The sequence below is a fragment of the Myxine glutinosa genome, chromosome 1 (assembly GCF_964187855.1).
Source record: "Myxine glutinosa chromosome 1, kmMyxGlut1.1, whole genome shotgun sequence".
NCBI lineage: Eukaryota > Metazoa > Chordata > Myxini > Myxiniformes > Myxinidae > Myxine > Myxine glutinosa.
This window is the reverse complement of record NC_136261.1, coordinates 119,601,794-119,620,067: the sequence shown is the minus strand read 5'-3', so window position 1 is coordinate 119,620,067 and position 18,274 is coordinate 119,601,794. Positions and strand designations below refer to the sequence as shown.

The following is an 18,274-nucleotide window of genomic DNA, read 5'->3' as shown; positions in this document are numbered from 1 at the left end:
GGGCACCGCCGCATGGGCCGCAGCCAGCTACACCACCAGCTAGCCTAGCACGAGCATCGTAGCAGGCTATAACCACGCCCAGGGAACGTGTGATTGGTTGCAGCGGAAGGTGCGAACCTCCAGCCAATCAACGCGGAAGACGCCAAACCACGAGTTAGAAGGAGGTTGTTCATTGGAGGGAAGGCGCGAGAACGTTCTGGAAGACTAAAGTACGAGGCTTTGATTGGGGATGCGCGAGATTGACGTCACACGCCAGGTGACAAAAGGACTCGCTGGCCGACATTTTCACGCTCTCCTCTCTTCGCGCTGGACCCATTTGTGTTGAAGATCGCCTGTCGTGCTTGGCTCTCTTCTTTGTGCCTGGGTTTAGTCGCGCTCCGCCCTGCGTTGGTGACTGGTGGTTGTTGGTTCGTGATCTCGGAGCTTGGTGCGGTTCTTGGTGACATGAGCGAGGCTTGCAGGTGCAGTGAGGTGCTCGGTGAAGCCTGATGGCGCACGAACGAGGGGCGCATCGAGGCCTGCTTCCCACTGACCGGAGCCGCGGTCAGATGACTGCGCTCGAACCCGGATGACACACTGCAGACTACAGACAGATAAGGACACACCACATTACACAAACACATAACGGTTTTATTTTTCCTTCATTCATTCCCTCGTCTCGTATCCGAAATCTGTGTGTGGGGACGTCCCGATTTAGGACCTTTTATTACCGGCGCGTATTTTCCTGTCCCGCTATCTCTTGTAAAAGAAACCCTTGTATTATTTTCTTTGCCATTCCAAAATCCTGTGTCCGTTTTGAGTTAATCCCCTGCAGGATCGGAGCTGCTGTCGGTTCGCTATAGGTAAGCGCTTCCGCCTCTTCTTCTTCTTCATTCTTCCGCCCGTGCTTTATAGTCAAATCCGTATTTGGTCGTCGCCTCCATTATAGCTGTTCGGTCCTCCGCGAGCCCTGGTGTTAACCTGAAGGGATTCGCATGACAACATATACCAATACCATACATGTGTGGTATACATATATACCAATACCATACATGTGTGGTATACATATATACCAATACCATACATGTGTGGTATACATATATACCAATACCATACATGTGTTGTATACATATATACCAATACCATACATGTGTTGTATACATATATACCAATACCATACATGTGTTGTATACATATATACCAATACCATACATGTGTTGTATACATATATACCAATACCATACATGTGTTGTATACATATATACCAATACCATACATGTGTTGTATACATATATACCAATACCATACATGTGTGGTATACATATATACCAATACCATACATGTGTGGTATACATATATACCAATACCATACATGTGTTGTATACATATATACCAATACCATACATGTGTGGTATACATATATACCAATACCATACATGTGTGGTATACATATATACCAATACCATACATGTGTTGTATACATATATACCAATACCATACATGTGTTGTATACATATATACCAATACCATACATGTGTTGTATACATATATACCAATACCATACATGTGTGGTATACATATATACCAATACCATACATGTGTGGTATACATATATACCAATACCATACATGTGTTGTATACATATATACCAATACCATACATGTGTTGCATACATATATACCAATACCATACATGTGTTGTATACATATATACCAATACCATACATGTGTTGTATACATATATACCAATACCATACATGTGTTGTATACATATATACCAATACCATACATGTGTTGTATACATATATACCAATACCATACATGTGTTGTATACATATATACCAATACCATACATGTGTTGTATACATATATACTAATACCATAAATGTGTTGTATACATATATACCAATACCATACATGTGTTGTATACATATATACCAATACCATACATGTGTTGTATACATATATACTAATACCATACATACGTACCATACAACACACACACATACACACACACACACACACACACACACACACACACACACACGCACACACACACACATTTTTGAGATGGTTACGACGTTTGTTTTAAGTAATTGTATAATGTCTTAGTATTTAAGACATATGGGGAATATAGTATGTTATTTAATGCCACGAGACAAGTTGACGGTTTATATAAAGTGTAAGTGCGGTTTATATAAAGTAAGTGCGGTTTATATAAAGTGTTTTGTTCACCATTTGTAGTGTTGTAGAGAGTGATTGTAAATTTAACATTGTTGCTGAAAATGCTGCCAGAAATAATTACATTTCCTTTTTGTTGTTAATTAAAATGGTGATGGTGTCACATGACTGAAAGACCTCTACAACACGAGTTTGGAGCAGGTCTTGCTTTACGTTCGCACTTCGTCTGGCTTCTTTTTATCATCTTCCTCCATTTCCGATCCCAATCCCACATTATCCTACCGCTTCCAGGTGGCTGTTGCAATGATAAATGACTCGACTAGGGTGGCTGAGGGCTATGCAGGCCGAGTGAAAATGAACGAAAGTAATGGATCAATGACCCTCGTCGAGGTCCAGCAGTCAGATGTTGGCAATTATGCTGCTTATGTCAGCTCGTGTGACAAAAGATGGCAAGAGGTCATTGAGCTTCAGGTGAAAGGTAAGAAGACATTTGTATCAGTTCTGTTACTTCTCCACCACACCTGTCCTCTCACCATCGTCGTTTTCTCTGCCACACCACTTTTATGAAGCTATGTATGAAAGTATATAAGGTGATCATAATTCTAACAACAATTTGAACTCGTATGCATAATGTTAGAGTGTCAATAAAGAGTATTACGTTTTTCATGCTGATATTGAAGCCTTGTTAACCAACGCTTTGGGGTGAAAGGTTAACCATTTCACATTTTCACATGACAAGTTAACATTCAGTGCCTTCAGAAAGTATTCACACCCCTTGACTTTTTCACATTTTGTTGTGTTACAGCCTCAATTTAAAATGGATTAAATTTAAGATTTTTTGTCACTGATCTACACATAATACCCCATTAGGTCAAAATGGAATTTTGCGCAGAGGACACTTGAACACGTGGTTAACTAATTGGCACTCGCGGTTGACTAGCAACCTGCCACGGCACAAAGTTATTCGTGTGTGGTATCCTCAGGCCCGGTAAGTCCGAGGAAAACTAAGGATAACCTCCTCTTAGTAGACCTGAAACCCATACATGTAGTTGTGGAAATGGCTTCTTGGGGTTAAGATTATACAGCTTACAAATAGTTATTGCCTTAATACATGTATTAACATGAGAGTGAAGTCATTTAATTGTGATAAAGGATTTTGTGTTGATATTTGTACAGAAAACTGTCGTATTCATTTCCTAATGTTTGTGTCTAAAACCGCTTCTCCATTGAAACCATTTTCAATATCCAATCCTTTGTAATCTGTCTTGTATGTGCTTTATCAAGGAATCCGTCCTTTTGGCACAAATGAGGAGGCACTAGTTTGGCAGAAATGCAGAGGAGAGATTTCCCTGGGATTTACGGTCAAACCACCAATTGGTGCGGGGAAGATAGGGCAGGATGACGGCACAAGGTGAGGTGTCCTGGGTGCCCACATAAGACCCACGCCTGCATGGTGGAAGGTTCCAGTCGCGTCCCAGTTTGGTTGTCTAGACTCTAGAGATCACGTCGCGGTCCGATGGAAGTTGAAGAAGTCCAATGGAAGCCCAGTACATGTGGCAAGGAGAGACAAGCTATGGGACAAACGTAATTGCTTTTTACACCCCCTTGCCTATACAAGAATGGGGGGTCCCATTGGGGTGGCAGGCTCTGAATCCCCCTGACCGGACTATGTAGCTGTTGATGGTATGCAGTGCATTCAGAAAGTATTCAGACCCCTTCACTTTTTTCACATTTTGTTATGTTGCAGCTTTATTCTGAAATCGTTTCAATTCATTTTTTCCCTCATCAATCTACACTCAATACCCCATAATGACAAAGAGAAAACAGGATTTTAGAAAGTTTTGCAAATTTATTGAAAAGAAAAACTCAAATATCACATTGACATAAGTATTCATAACCTTTGCTATGACACTTGAAATTTAGCTCAGGTGCCTCCCATTTCTCTTGATCATCTTTGAGATGTTTCTACACCTTGATTGTTGCCCACCTGTGGTAAATTCAATTGATTGGACATGATTTGGAAAGGCACATACCTGTCTATATAAGGTCGCACAGCTGACAATGCATATCAGAGCAAAAACCAAGCCATGAGGTCGAAGGAACTGCCTGCAGAGCTCAGAGACAGGATTGTGTCGAGGCCCAGATCTGGGGAAGCAGACCAAAAAATTTCTGCTGCATTGAAGGTTCCCAAGAGCACAGTGGCCTCCATAATTCTTAAATGGAAGAAGTTTGTAACTACCAGGACTCTTCCTAGAGCTGGCCGCCCGGCCAAACTGAGCAATCTGGGGAGAAGGGCCTTTGTAATAGAGGTGACCAATAACCCGATGGTCACTCTGGCTAAGCTCCAGAGATCCTGTGTGGAGATGGGAGAAACTTCCAGAAGGACAACACTTCTGCAACACTTCACCGATCTGGACTTTATGGCAGAGTGGCCAGACGGAAGCCTCTCCTCAGTGAAAGACACATGAAAGCCCGCTTGGAGTTTGCAAAAAAGCACCTAAAGGACTCTCAGACTGTGAGAAACAAGATTCTGTGGGCTTTCATGCGTCTTTAACGTCCACCAACTACTGCCGGCAAACGAGAAGGCTGGTTTAACGTCCATCGGAAGGACAGCACACCCATTTATTGAATCACCCTGCCTGTGAAACACCAGGATGACAGTTTATATAGCTGGGTCGGCATTCTAACCAAGGCTGGACAACTTAGAGGTGAGTGTGTGTACCTCTTGGCCATCCTGCCAGCCTGAACGGTGTTACTATTACTAAAAGGAGATGCATCCTTCCAACCGGCATGCAAAAAAGAAGCAAGACCTCGAGCTTTCATGTTGCGGTTCCTGCTGTTGTAGTATATAATAAAACGGGTACCTATGGAAATCGAAAAATCGATTTCCTCTGATAGAAAGCTAATAATCGATTTACTTGGAACAAAATATTGTGTCCATTTAATGGAACAAGCCCATCGCTAGGTGATTGAAGAAGAAGATTAAGAAGAGGAAGAAGAAGCAAGATTAGGAGAAGTGGGAATAGGAGCTTAATGCAGCAGTTCTCATGTTAACATTTATTATTCTATGACAGCAGGAACCTTTTAGAAGGACACAGAGGGAGCACACAAAATTATGTCTAGTAATAGTCCTACTTCTCAAAGCAACATAAAAAAAATATAAAAGTACATGGAGGGAGTACACAAACAACAACCACAGTCACGACGACAGCAGCAGCAACAACAACTATGTGTACAACTATCGGGGAGGCCTCTTCGTGGTGGTTGAACCCCCTAACACAAGTCGGGGGCCAAATCCTTTGTGCCTCCTTATTCTTCCATCAGAGTGTCGATCGGCCCACATGGACCAGCCCTTTCCCTGTTATCTCTCTTTCTCCATAAGTCTGTCGTGGCCTCAACTTCCTGAAGGCAGGTGTACAACATGCTCTGTGTGGGGGATCTCTGGGTCACTCCTGGGAGATCAATCCGCTGTCTCTGTGCCATGGGCTTGTTCAAGAGAACTGTCTGGGTCTATACAACAACAATTATGTGTTATTCAAGATCCTTTGTCACGCATTTCAATGTATGTATGTATGTATGTATGCATGCATGTACAGTCGTGGCCAAAAATATTGTCACCCTTATACATTTTTCAGATAATGCACCATTTCTTCCAGAAAATTGTTGAAATCAAAAAATCTTTTGGTATCCACATATATGTATTTCTTTGGTTTGCAGTTGAACAAAACACAAAAAGGTGAAAAAAGTACTAAACTTAGCTTATTCCACACAGAAATCCTAAAATGGCCAGGACAATATTATTGGCATCTTTTAGAAGTTGTTAGAAATAATTACATTTCAAGCAGGTGATTCTCCTTTACTTTGGAATTGAACTCACCTGTTGCAGGTACCTGCAATATAAAAATCACTCATTCAACCAGTCTGAATGGAGAAAAGTAGTTATTCTGCTGTTTTATGTTCTTGTGTGTACCGCAATGAGCATGGAGAAAAGAAAGAAAATCAGAGATTTGTCTGAGGAGGTAAGACACACGATTGTAGCCAAGCATGGACAATCTCAAAGCTACAAGTCCATCTCGAGAGACCTTGATGTTCCTGTGTCCACCGTACGCAATGTTATCAGGAAGTTTAAGGCCCATGGCCCTGTACTCAACCTCCCTGGACGTGGCCGCAAGAGAAAACTTGATCGACGATTGCAGCGAAGGATTGTTCAAATGGTGGAGAAAGCACCTCGATCACCTGCCAAACAGATTCAAGCTGATCTTCAGACACTAGGTACAACAATTTCAACTCGCACCATCCATGGCCAACTTAATGAAAGGGGGTTCAATGGGAGGAGACCCAGGAGGATCCCAGTGCTGGGAGAGAGACATAAGAAAGCCCAACTGGAGTTTGCCAAAACACACCTGAACAAGCCAAAATCCTTCTGGGAGAATGTCCTGTGGACAGATGAGGCCAAATTAGAGCTTTTTGGTAAAGCACATCATCTCTATGTTTACAGAAAACAAAATCAAGCCTTCAAAGAAAAGAACACCATCCCTACAGTCAAACATGGAGGAGGTTCAGTGATGTTCTGGAGTTGCTGTGCTGCCTCTGGCATTGGGTGCCTTGAATGTGTGCATGGCATCATGAAATCAGGAGATAACCAAGGCATTTTGGAGCACAATGTTCAACCCAATGTCAGAAAGCTGGGTCTCCGTCGAAGGTCATGGGTCTTGCAGCAAGACAATGACCCCAAACATCCTTCAAAAAGCACCCAGGAATGGTTCAAGACGAAACGCTGGGTGTTCTGAAGTGGCCAGAAATGAGTCCAAATCTAAATCCCATTGAACACCTGTGGGGATATCTGAAAACAGCAGTTGGAAGAAGGCACCCTTCAAATCTGGGAGAACTGGAGCAGTTTGTACAAGAAGAGTGGGCCAAACTGCTAGTAGAGAGGTGTAGGAAGCTCATTCATGGATATAGGAAGCGCTTGACTTCAGTTATTTTGTCCAAAGTCTGTGCTACCAAATATTAAGTCGAGGGTGTCAATAATTTTGTCAATGCCATTTCTTTTTATTTTCTGATTTAAATTTAAATTTTTCGGATATATTAAGTTTTGAATCAAAAACAAAGGTTCTGTAATATTAACCGTGAAATAAAGAATTGTGGAGACCAAATACTTTTGTCAATTTCATCTTATTTTTAGAGAAAATTGTGAGTTATTTTTTAAAAGTGCAAGTGTGTCAATATTTTTGGCCACGACTATGTATGCATGTCTGAACATTATGGAATTGAAAATCGCTTGGCCGATCTCCACCAAATTTTGCTTACATGCATGTTTTCTCTTGTACCCGGGGTCAGATCGTTGGCTCAAAATACACCACACTGCCCCCTTGAGAGTGGGGCAATGACTTGCAATTTTTGCCTGTACATTTGGAAGAGTGCAGGTGGTTTAACCACTGATCCCTGCCTGAAGGAGGGGGAATCGACACCACATTTCGCTCTCTGAGTGTGTATTACAAGTTTATCAAATATGGCCTCCAAAGCCAACCACAGACTGGACATCCTTGGTAATGCAAAGTCATGTCTTGTTAAGTCGGAACTTCTACCAACCTATGACACCTTTGACTGCAGCAGAAATTAAAATAAGTACTGCTCTCCTGCATGAGTCAGTTCACCTGCTTCCCACTTGTCTTTCCTGAATGCTGTGAAATCCAAAGCTCTCAACAATATTGGCTTCTCCTACAAAGAATCAGAAGCACGAGGCATAGATCAGTGGCCTTTCTTCTGGTCTTGTTTCACCTGTCCTTTAATCCCTATGGACTCTCCATACTTTCCAGGATGCATGATATGTACTCTTCTAGCTACCTCTTCAAGGCGAAACTTTAAAATCCAGGTTGACTGCTCACCTCTACTATTTAGTTTTTCCTCTCTCCCACTTTTTGAGCAGCTTCCTGCCTCAATTCAGTTCCACTCTTCTTGGCAGTACCTAGGCGGTATGCCCATCCTCAATTTGTATTTTATTCCCATCCATGAGCTTTCCTACCTATACAGTCACGTGAAAAAGTAAGTACACCCCATGTAAAGTTTTGACTTTTTCAACATATTTCAACATACAGCTATTTGACCTTCATTTCAACAATATTGATAGATAAAGGTGATATAATATAACAAATATCATGAAACATTTACATTTTGTAGTCCATTGTATAATTTAAATAAACATAAATGCAAATTTCGCATGTGGAAAAAGTAAGTACACCCTTGGCTCTAATAGGTGGTATTGCCCGCCCCCTTTGGCAGAAACAACCTCAAGTAGGCGTTTCTTATAACTGTCTACCAGTCTCTGACATCGACTGGGAGAAATTTTTGCCCACTCCTCCATGCAGAATTATTTCAGCTGTGCGATGTTTGTGGGGTTTCTTGCACGCACAGCTCGTTTCAAATCCCCCCACATCTCGGATTTAGATCCGGGCTTTGACTTGGCCATTCCAGAACCCTCCATTTCTTTCTTTTCAGCCATTCCTTGGTGGATTTGCTGGTATGTTTAGGGTCATTGTCATGTTGCAAGGTCCACCTTCAGTTGAGCTTCAACTTTCTGACAGATGGCCTCACATTATCCTCAAGCACCCTCTAGTACAATGAAGAATTTATAGTGGGTTATTTGATGGTGAGCTGCCCAGGCCCTGATGCAGCAAAGGTGCCCCAAACCATAATATTTCCACCACCATGCTTTACAGTTGGTATCAGGTTCTTGTGGTCAAATGCTGTCTTTGGTTTTTGCCAAACATGTCTTCTGGTACTGTGGCCAAATAGCTCTACCTTTGACTCATCTTTCCAGAGCACATTGTTCCAGAAGTGCTGGTCTTTGCCTCGGTGTTCATTGGCAAACTTTAGTCTTGGCCTGATGTTCTTTCTGGACAGCAAAAGGTTTCCTCCCGGGACAACTCCCATGTAGATCAAATTTGTGCAGCCTCTTTATAATCGTAGACTCGTGCACTTTGACATCAACAGTGGCAAGAGCTACCTGTAGGTCCCGTGATGACATTCTGGGGTTCTTAGAGACTTCTTTCAGCATCTTGCGGTCTGCTCTCGGGCTGAACTTGCTGGAGCGGCCTGGCCTGAACAAGTTGTCAGTTGTTTGGATTCTTCTCCACTTGTAGATCATCTTCCGGACAGTCGAATGATTGATTTCAAATTGTTTGGAGATCTTTTTGCATCCCTTCCCAGACTCGTAGGCATCTATAACCTTCTTTCTGAAGGCCTCAGAGAGCTCTTTTGATCTCGGCATGGGGACGCCGCACACTTCAACAACAAAGAGCAAACCAAACTAAATGTCTGAGGTTTAAATAAGACAGGTTCCTCCAAGATCCTCTCTAACGATGTTCTAATCATTTGCACCTGAGCTGGTGCACCTGATTCTAATTTTAGGTATTTGAAGTAGTGATAAATATAGGGGTGTACTTACTTTTTCCACATGTGAAATTTGCATTTATTTTTATTTAAATTATACAATGGACTACAAAATGTAAATGTTTCATGACATTTGTTATATTATATCACCGTTATCTATCAATATTGTTGAAATAAAGATCAAATAGCTGTATGTTAAAATATGTTGAAAAAGTCAAAACTTTACATGGGGTGTACTTACTTTTTCACGTGACTTTATGTTGTCCAACCTCCCCCCAACATCCTTCCCTGCTCCAAACCACTCCTTTACTTGCAGGTCGCTATGTTTCCTTCCATTTTTTTTAAATTTCCCTCCCCCCCCCCCCCCTGTTTCTCCATTACTTTGCTTATTGCGGTCAGCTGTTGCACCACAGCCACAGCTCCACTCGCACATTGCCTTTATACCTTCTTTAAACTTGCTCTTCCATGAGCCTAGATGTTTTATTAAAGTTACTAGCAACGGTACCCGCCCTATGGGCGTGGCTTGAATTGGGAGGCCCAAATGGAAAGGCAAACTAACAGAAATTGAAGGCTTTTTTTATTTTAAACGATTGATGTAAACATCTGTTAAATAATATCACACGCAAATCATCAAAATCTAAACAGTATTTGGAGAATTTCAATAAAAGCCACATCACTGTTCATATCGGTAAATATTATTCCATTGTGTTTGGAAAAACGGAAAAACTGGAAATTGGAAAAAATTTGGAAAAACATAATATTGCCTATTTTATTCCAGGGGGTCCCAGGATTACCCACCCAAAATTTTGTTGCGATCGGTTCAGCTGTTTTTGTGGTACCTGTGAACGGATGGACAGACAGACAGACTGACATTTGGTGAATTATAGTAAGATTTAGTTTGGCTTTTATGTAAAGAGATCTTCTGCTGCTTTTCCCCTTAAATTTAAGCCTTTTTAGTGGACCTTATACATAAATCACATGCAACACAAAGACATTTGTAAATGTTACTTTTACACAAATCCCCATAAACTTATTATAATAGAGCAAACGTATATGGTTAAGTTTGTTTATATGCGACCAAAACCTCTTCCTCTTCTTCAAATGAAATTAACACCCAAAACAGTCCGTGAACTCTTAATTACGTTTAGACTGCCGAGACCCCTCAGACCTTTGATGACCCTTTAAGTCCCCCAAGACCATTAAGACCACTAAGACCCCTGAAGACCCAAAATACCCTTAAAGACCCAAAACACAAAAATACCCTGAAGACCCAAAACACACAAAAGCCCATGAAGACCCCAAAGACACAAAACACCCCAAAGACCAAAAATACCTTTAAAGGCCCTGAGGACCCAAAAGACCCCGAAGACCCCAAAGACCCAAAACACACTGAAGACCTAAAACACCCTAAAGACCCTTTAGACCCAAAAGACCCTTAAATACCCCCAAATAACCAAAATACCCCAAAGACCCTTAAAGACCCTTATGACCCAAAAGCCCCTGAAGACACCGAAGACCCAAAAGACCCCGAAGACCAAAAACACCCCAAAGACCCAAAATACCCTTAAAGGCCCAGAGGATCCAAAAGACCATGAAGACCCAAATGGCGCTGAAGACCCAAAACACCATGAAGACCCAAAATACACCGAAATGGTCAAAGATGCCTATCCCTCTGAAACGACGTGTGGTGAGGCAAGCGTGGCCTCACCCCCCCCCTCCCCCACCCCCCCCCCGCCATTTATTTTTAAATAAAAAATGGATTCAGAACAGAATTCTAAACAGACCAATCCAATTCATGTTCACTCACAAAAGTTTTGAATAAGGACAAACACACGAATATTGGATTAGAATCCTAAAATAAACTTTTAATAAACACATGAGTTAATAAACCTATGCTTTCCACTCATCTCCTCATTTGTTCCTATTTTTCCCCACCTGGAGCATCAACTTCCACATTCCCTTCAATCTCATGCTTCCTTCCAGGTCTTCAAGACAGCTGTTCTCTACTAGCTCAGATCTTCCCCCATCCAAAACCATGATGATGATTTCCCATGATGATGATGAAAACCATGAAAACCATGATTTTATATCCCCCATTAACCACCGAAGCCCACTTCTTTCCAAATTTCCAGTTTTTTTCTCCCTGAGAGTTTTTATTTTTTATTTTTTTGTTTACAAGATCGAGGCTCGTGTAAGAGCTAACATAAGTCACAAAAAAAACAAACGGACACATAAAACATAAAATAAAGGGAGCGGGAGACAAGATGAAGAGAGAGGGGGAAGCACACAAGTACAACATTTGAGAGCAGGGACATCAGGAGATCTGTGGGAGGGAGAGGGCTTGGGGGGAGGAGAGTGGGGGGGGGGGGGGGGGGTGGGAGAGTTATAAAACACATGGACACTGCTAGGACTTCCAGGAAAGAAGTCGGTATTTCAAAAAAGTGGCTCTGGGGTGAATTAACGGGGGTATAAAAGATAAAGTTTGCTTCTGTATACATCTTGTCCATCCCATGCGTCCTTCCCAACCCCTCATTCCTCCCCACATCCATTATTTTTCCAAGTCTCCCTCTATTTTGTCCCTCACCAATGTTGTTGGAGTGTTTCCACCATATCTTTCTACTGTTCCTTTTGTTATGTTGTGTCCTGATCCATTCTGTGTTCCAGCCCCTTCACATACAACAGCTCTCATTGGAGGGCTTGTGGGAGGTGTGATCGGGCTACTGCTATTGCTGCTGGTGCTAACTGGGTGCATCTACTACCATCGCCAGAAGAAAGGTGATACCAATTACATATTTAAACCACTTTACAACAAAAGTTGGAAGTGCCAACACCTTCGTGGAGATGTTAATTCTGTGGCAAATAAAAGTACTGTACCAAATATTCCTTCACCATAATTAGGTTGTAGACATGTGAGGCAGGTGGCAGTTATGACTTTAATGAGGTACATTTCAATGTTAGGTCATATTAGGTTAGGTTATTAATGTTAGGTCATTCCCTGCTTGTCGTTAAAGGCGGCAAAAAGGGTTGGCGTCAGGAAGGGCATCCGGCCGTAAAGCATTGCTTCAAAAAGGGGACCGAAAAACAACAACAACCACAGTTCCCGAAAAAAAGGCCAACCCCCGCTTGCGGGGAAAAATGGCCTCTAAAGGTGGTTTTTTTTCTTCTTTTTTTTTTCTTTTTCAATGTTAGGTCATACTTGGTGGGTTGGCGAGAGAGGAAAGAGGTCTGCACACTCTCCCCCGAACTGTATAGCCTGGGTTTGAATCGTCTCGGCTATTAATTGGCGTCCCAGACTCCCAGCTAAAAAAATGTCATCCCGGAATTCCACATACAACATGAGGCATCATCAGTGTTTGCGTACCTCGGATGCATGTTAACTTGGGCGTCCCTTCTGCTAGCATTAGTTGTTGGACATGTTGGTCCAAATTCATACAGTAATATACAGGGGGAACTGCATCAGTGGCGCAGCTGTGCTGCCAGCAAATGATGCATCGCGCAGCCATGTGCAACATACGAAAGAAGGTGATAATAGGTGTCTGAAAGCTAATAAAATGTCGTGATTGCATCTCAGAGGTCAATGCAAATGCCCAGACAAGGAGAATATCTACCACTTGTGACATCACCCATGTGAAAACAAGAGCTATTTCTGGGCTTCTTCATTGGGGAATGATGTACTACGCAGCCAACTTTAATGTTTGTGGCATTTTCTAAAGATGGGATAATTTTCACTCAAGTTAAAACCATTCCCCTTCTAACAGGGTTCACACAGTCCTTGAAACTCCTTGAAATTCCTGGGAAAATTAAAAAGCATGGTCCAGTTCTGTAAAGTCCAATAAAACTGTTCAATAAAAATAAAGTCAAATAAAAATGAAAATGTTCCAGTACTGCAAGTCTGTGAAATTCCAGGGAAATTTGAAAAAAAACTGCGCAAATCTTACTATAATTCACCAAATGTCCGTCTGTCTGTTCGTCCGTCCGTTCCCAGTTACCGCATAAACGGCTGAACCGATCGCAACGAAATTTTGGGTGGGTAATCCTGGGACCCCTTGGAGTAAAATAGGCTTTAATGTTTTTCCAATTTCAGCTTTGGTCTCCAGTATTTTCAGGTTTGGACTCCCGTTTAACGTTATTTCCCGGGTACCGCAAAAATGGCTGCACCGATCGCAACGATACACCTCCATGCCCGTTGGATTCCCACGGGTGACCCCACTAGTATAAATTATAATCTGCCAGTCCCTCGGTCAAATTGTGAATTCCGCCGGTCTCTTTAAGAGAGCCTTTCCAATTTCAACTCTTCCCCAGGGATTCACCATTCAAGCTACACCAAAATGTTTTCTCACGCGCAGAATCTGCAATGGCGGGTTACCACACGAAACGTGTTTTTACGGAATAATGGTTTATTATAAGGCACAGGACGATGAAAACAGAATTCCAGGCCAAAAGACAGACAGACAAAAAACGGGCATAGAAATAGATAAAACACACCAATAAAACGAAAACACAATAAAGGAAATAAAATATAATAAAAATAGCCACGAGCGTACAATAACGGGCGAGGTCTTTTAAAAGATGCCGGGAACCAGGGATCGAAAATGCTCCACTATGAACAAGTCTCCAGCCCACAGCTGCAGCACCAGCGGAGAGGCGATGGATGCATCCATTAGGCAAAGAGAAAGTGGATAAAGAGAAGCGGAAATAACCTGTAGTTTGTTTAACATGCATCCTGAGGGACGGCGCATGCATTGGTTAATCACCGTGCCTGTGAAACACTGGGATGACAGTTTATAGTTGGGTTCGGGATTCAAACCCAAGATAGAGGGTTGAGGCGAGTGTGCATACGGCTATGACTACGTATGACGAACGCCACCTGAAAACTGCTGCTGATGGTAGGCATGTCACTCCACATCCTCTTCACCCTCCCTCCGTGTTTCCGTGACCAATGGTGAGCGAAGATTTCCCAAGCAAAGTTGATCAAAACATACATCCGTTCCTCAATGATGCAACAAACACTTGTTGGGCTATCCACCTCGTCAATAAAACATGAAATTACACAAAACATTCACCTGAAGGAACTTGTTTATACATTTATTAGTAAACTCAAAGCACGGAAAGTGAAATTCTAATGATCAACTTTGGTGCAGAAGCCATAGTACTACATATTATCATCTACATCAGGTGATCATACTATACATAGTGCTACATCATAGTACTACATCAGGTGATCCATATTACACACTATGTATAAAGTGCATGTCTTCATGAACTGTACATATCCTATTAAAAGTGAAGCAAATGACTATACAGTCAGTATCATGAGATTCAACATTTTAATGAAAAATAAATCTGTAATAACAAAATCTAAATGAAATCTATAATAAATAAATCGAACTATATCTGCAATATTACATCAGTAATAAATAAATCCAATTATAAAAAAATCTGTAATAAATACACAACAACCACAACAGGCATTTTAAGGCCATTTTCCCTGCTAGAGCGGGGGTTAGCCTTGCGGTCCCCATGACAATCTTCTCCATTTTGCCCTATTTTCTGCATCTCTCCTTGTTAACCCCCTTGCCCGCATTTCTTCTTCCACATCTTTAGCCAAGTCTTTCTCGGTCTTCCCCGTCCTCTACTTCCTTCTACATTCATTTCCATCACTCGTCTCAACCAGTCACTTTCATCCTTCCTCAACACATGACCAAACCATCTCAACCTGTTCCTCTTCACAGCATCAATCACAGGCTCTATTCCCATCATCTTTCGCAATTCATCATTTGTCTTCCTCTCTCTCAACGATATTCCGCACATCCACCGAACCATTCGCATTTCCACCCTTTCCAGCGTTCGTTGCTGCTCTACGTTCATTACCCATGTCTCGCTCCCATAAATCATAACACTTCTCACACATGCAGCATACACCTTTCCCTTCAGCTTCAACGACACTCCCCTCCTCGTCAGCACGCCACTCAGTTCCCGAAACTTCTTCCATGCACATCTCACTCGAGCAACCGTTGCCGAGTCTGATCCACCTTCTCCATTCAGCATGTCTCCGAGGTAGCAAAATGTTTTCACACCTTCCAGCTTCACGCCGTCTCCAAGATCCAACTCAACATTTCCTCCATCTTCAGGTCCCTCTGTGCACACCTTACATTTGAATGTAGCTGCCACACTGGTTAATGACCCCCTCCTTTTGTTTAATACTATTTTACTTTTGTTCAATACTTTTTGTTTTGTTTGTTTGTTTTGTTTGTTTTTGTTTTGTTGTTTAATACTTTTGTTTTGTTTTGTTTAATACTAGTGCACAATAAATATGAATGTTCGCCTTGGGTGCCTAATACCTTTGTACCAGCCCTGAGTAGTGAGTATCTAATAAGTCTGAGTAATGCCGATTTTAAAATGAAAGGATTTTTTTTTTTTTGAAGAATGTCATTCAATTCCTTGTGGCTGAAGCACATTGACTTACTGGAATTAGTATGTGAAGTAGTCCGTTCACCAGGCCGGTTGCAGGGTCGATCAGAAGACATTCCAGTGGACTTTGGAGTCACGCAAGAGGTGCAAAGCACGGAAATATTTGGCTCCAGGACAAGTATTTCTACTTCAGAAAACAAACAAGGTTTCATTCTTATTGTTGTGGTTTATTCCAATGTCCCTTGTTACGTAAAATATTTGTATTGAAAGTCCTGGAAAACAACTTTGTCTTAGAAAAGTCCTGGAAATGTGCAAACCAAGTCTAACCATGTTGTGAATTTATTTGTTTCTGCTTTAGGAGACAATGACTTGAGTAACAACAACCTGGAAATCTCGGTGAGTAATAGACATTTCTGCCTTCTTTATCTACACCATTCCCAATGCTTCCATCCCTAACTTGTCCATTCTCTCTTGTCTCTCTTGCATGCTGCAGAGTGAGAGTCATGATTACGGAGTCATGAATACTGAACATGAAGGAAGCGTTAAAATCCGGACTCTCACCTTTGTATGAAACTACAGATAAAGCAGCTCTCAACAATGACAAATTACTTTTCCTTCTTCTTCATCCCTCTTCCTTTTTTTCACTGACCATTTACACTATTTTCTCAATCAAGTCATTGTTTCATTCATGTACAAAGCTTGGCTGTGGGCTGCATAATTGTTGGGGGTGTAGCTGTACTGCTGATGAAGTGCCTCCTGCAAGTTATGGCAGATATTTAGCATTTTGCCAGGGTGTAAAGATATGAGCTTACTCAAAAAGGCACTGGGGATTTGTACCCTCCACCAGAAGAAAATGCTGGCAGACAAGACCCCAGATTAACATGCCATCGGGGGAAGCAACGCCCTCCCTTCCTGTGAGAAGCAGAGGATTGACACTCTATATTTGGATCATAAATCAAACCCTAACAAGCCGAAAAGGCGATTATTATTCCTCTGACCTCTCCCGATCTTCACCAAAATTTAATCAATTCGTTCTTGCCACACACCCAAACTTTACACCAAGTTTCGTCAGAATCCGTCCATAACTTTTAGAGATATCCTATGATATCGACAAGAAGGACGCGCTCACTCAACTGAGGTCAAATGCTGAAACTGAATTTTCTCTGTGGTTCGATCACGCTAAGGCCATGATAGAATCTGTAGGAGGTGATGTCACAATAGTACAACGACAAATCCATCGTCCAAACACTGCCGCCAATACTCCCTTGCTCTTCTACCTCAGAAACATGTCCATTCCATTTCTCGACCACCTCAGCCAGGAAATGGACACCCGATTCTGTGCTGAAAACTGGGAAGGTAGCGATCTGTTTCTGCTGATGCCATCTGCAATAATCGCCGATACCTACGACATTCCAGCGCTACATCAGAAGCTATTGCATTGGAAAAACGACATGGAACATCCCACAGGACTGATAAATGAGCTTAGAGACATGTTTTGGCAGATGCCAATGCTTGTTTTGGCAGATGCCAATGTAATGATGTTTGCTTAGAGACAGCAAACATGGCAGATGTTTTGGAGAAGGAAGCCCAACAACACGCTTCCAAGCACATTCATGGACTGTTTCTGCGCAATAGATGTAGATGAATTTCCAACCATCAAAGTCCTACTCCATATTGGATGCACCCTCTCTCCCGGTAGGCTCCTGTGAGGCCGAACGATCATTTTCTTGCCTGCGTCGTCTGAAGACCAAACTAAGAAATTCCATGGGAGAAAGTCGGATGGCATCTCTGGCCCTCGTGAACATACACCATGACTTCACCATATCCCCACATGATGTGTGTGACATTTTCATTCAGAAACACAAGCGCCGTCTATTCCAAAATAGCATAATTTACGATTCATAAAATAATTCACATTCCGCTGTCCTATCTGATCCCTTTTGTGGGGAGAACCCCCTGCCTTGAGCTTCACAACCTCAGTGCATGGCGGTGCCGGGCTTTGACCAGCACCTATTAAACTGCTCTACACACCTTAAACTAAGAAATGGCATACGTTTAGAAACATGGGAATTCTTCTGGATTATTTGTAGTTAATTAGCCTAATTAACTCAGGAGATCATAACAATCATTTTGCGAGAACTACACAAATCAGAAATTCCATATCAGAAAGCTCCAGTAGAACTACACTACTGGTCAAATGTTTTAGAACACCTTGTAGCGGTTACCGCTGGATGCACACAATCGCCTTGCACCGGCCAGAACACGGCCAGACGCGCCTCTCCCGGGCATGCCCGGACTCACTGTTCCCGGGC

The 18,274-nt window shown here is 42.1% G+C and overlaps 1 protein-coding gene across 6 annotated transcripts in view; it reads left to right on the top strand.

Moving 5' to 3' along the window:
- LOC137427886 (uncharacterized) overlaps nt 1-18,274 on the top strand; it is a 157,058-nt gene that overhangs the window by 35,420 nt on the left and 103,364 nt on the right. For 4 of the 6 annotated variants that reach the window (XR_010984604.2, XR_010984605.2, XM_068117688.2 and 1 more), the window contains exons 5-9: nt 2,451-2,637; nt 12,216-12,326; nt 16,039-16,167; nt 16,321-16,358; nt 16,456-16,527. Coding sequence is in view for 4 of the 6 variants with exons in the window: in XM_068117688.2 (XP_067973789.2) it covers nt 2,451-2,637; nt 12,216-12,326; nt 16,039-16,167; nt 16,321-16,358; nt 16,456-16,527 (537 nt within the window). In the remaining 2 variants the exon portion in view is untranslated. The remainder of the gene's footprint in view (nt 1-2,450; nt 2,638-12,215; nt 12,327-16,038; nt 16,168-16,320; nt 16,359-16,455; nt 16,528-18,274) is intronic. The other 2 variants (XM_078776538.1, XM_078776539.1) reach the window with 1 other exon arrangement.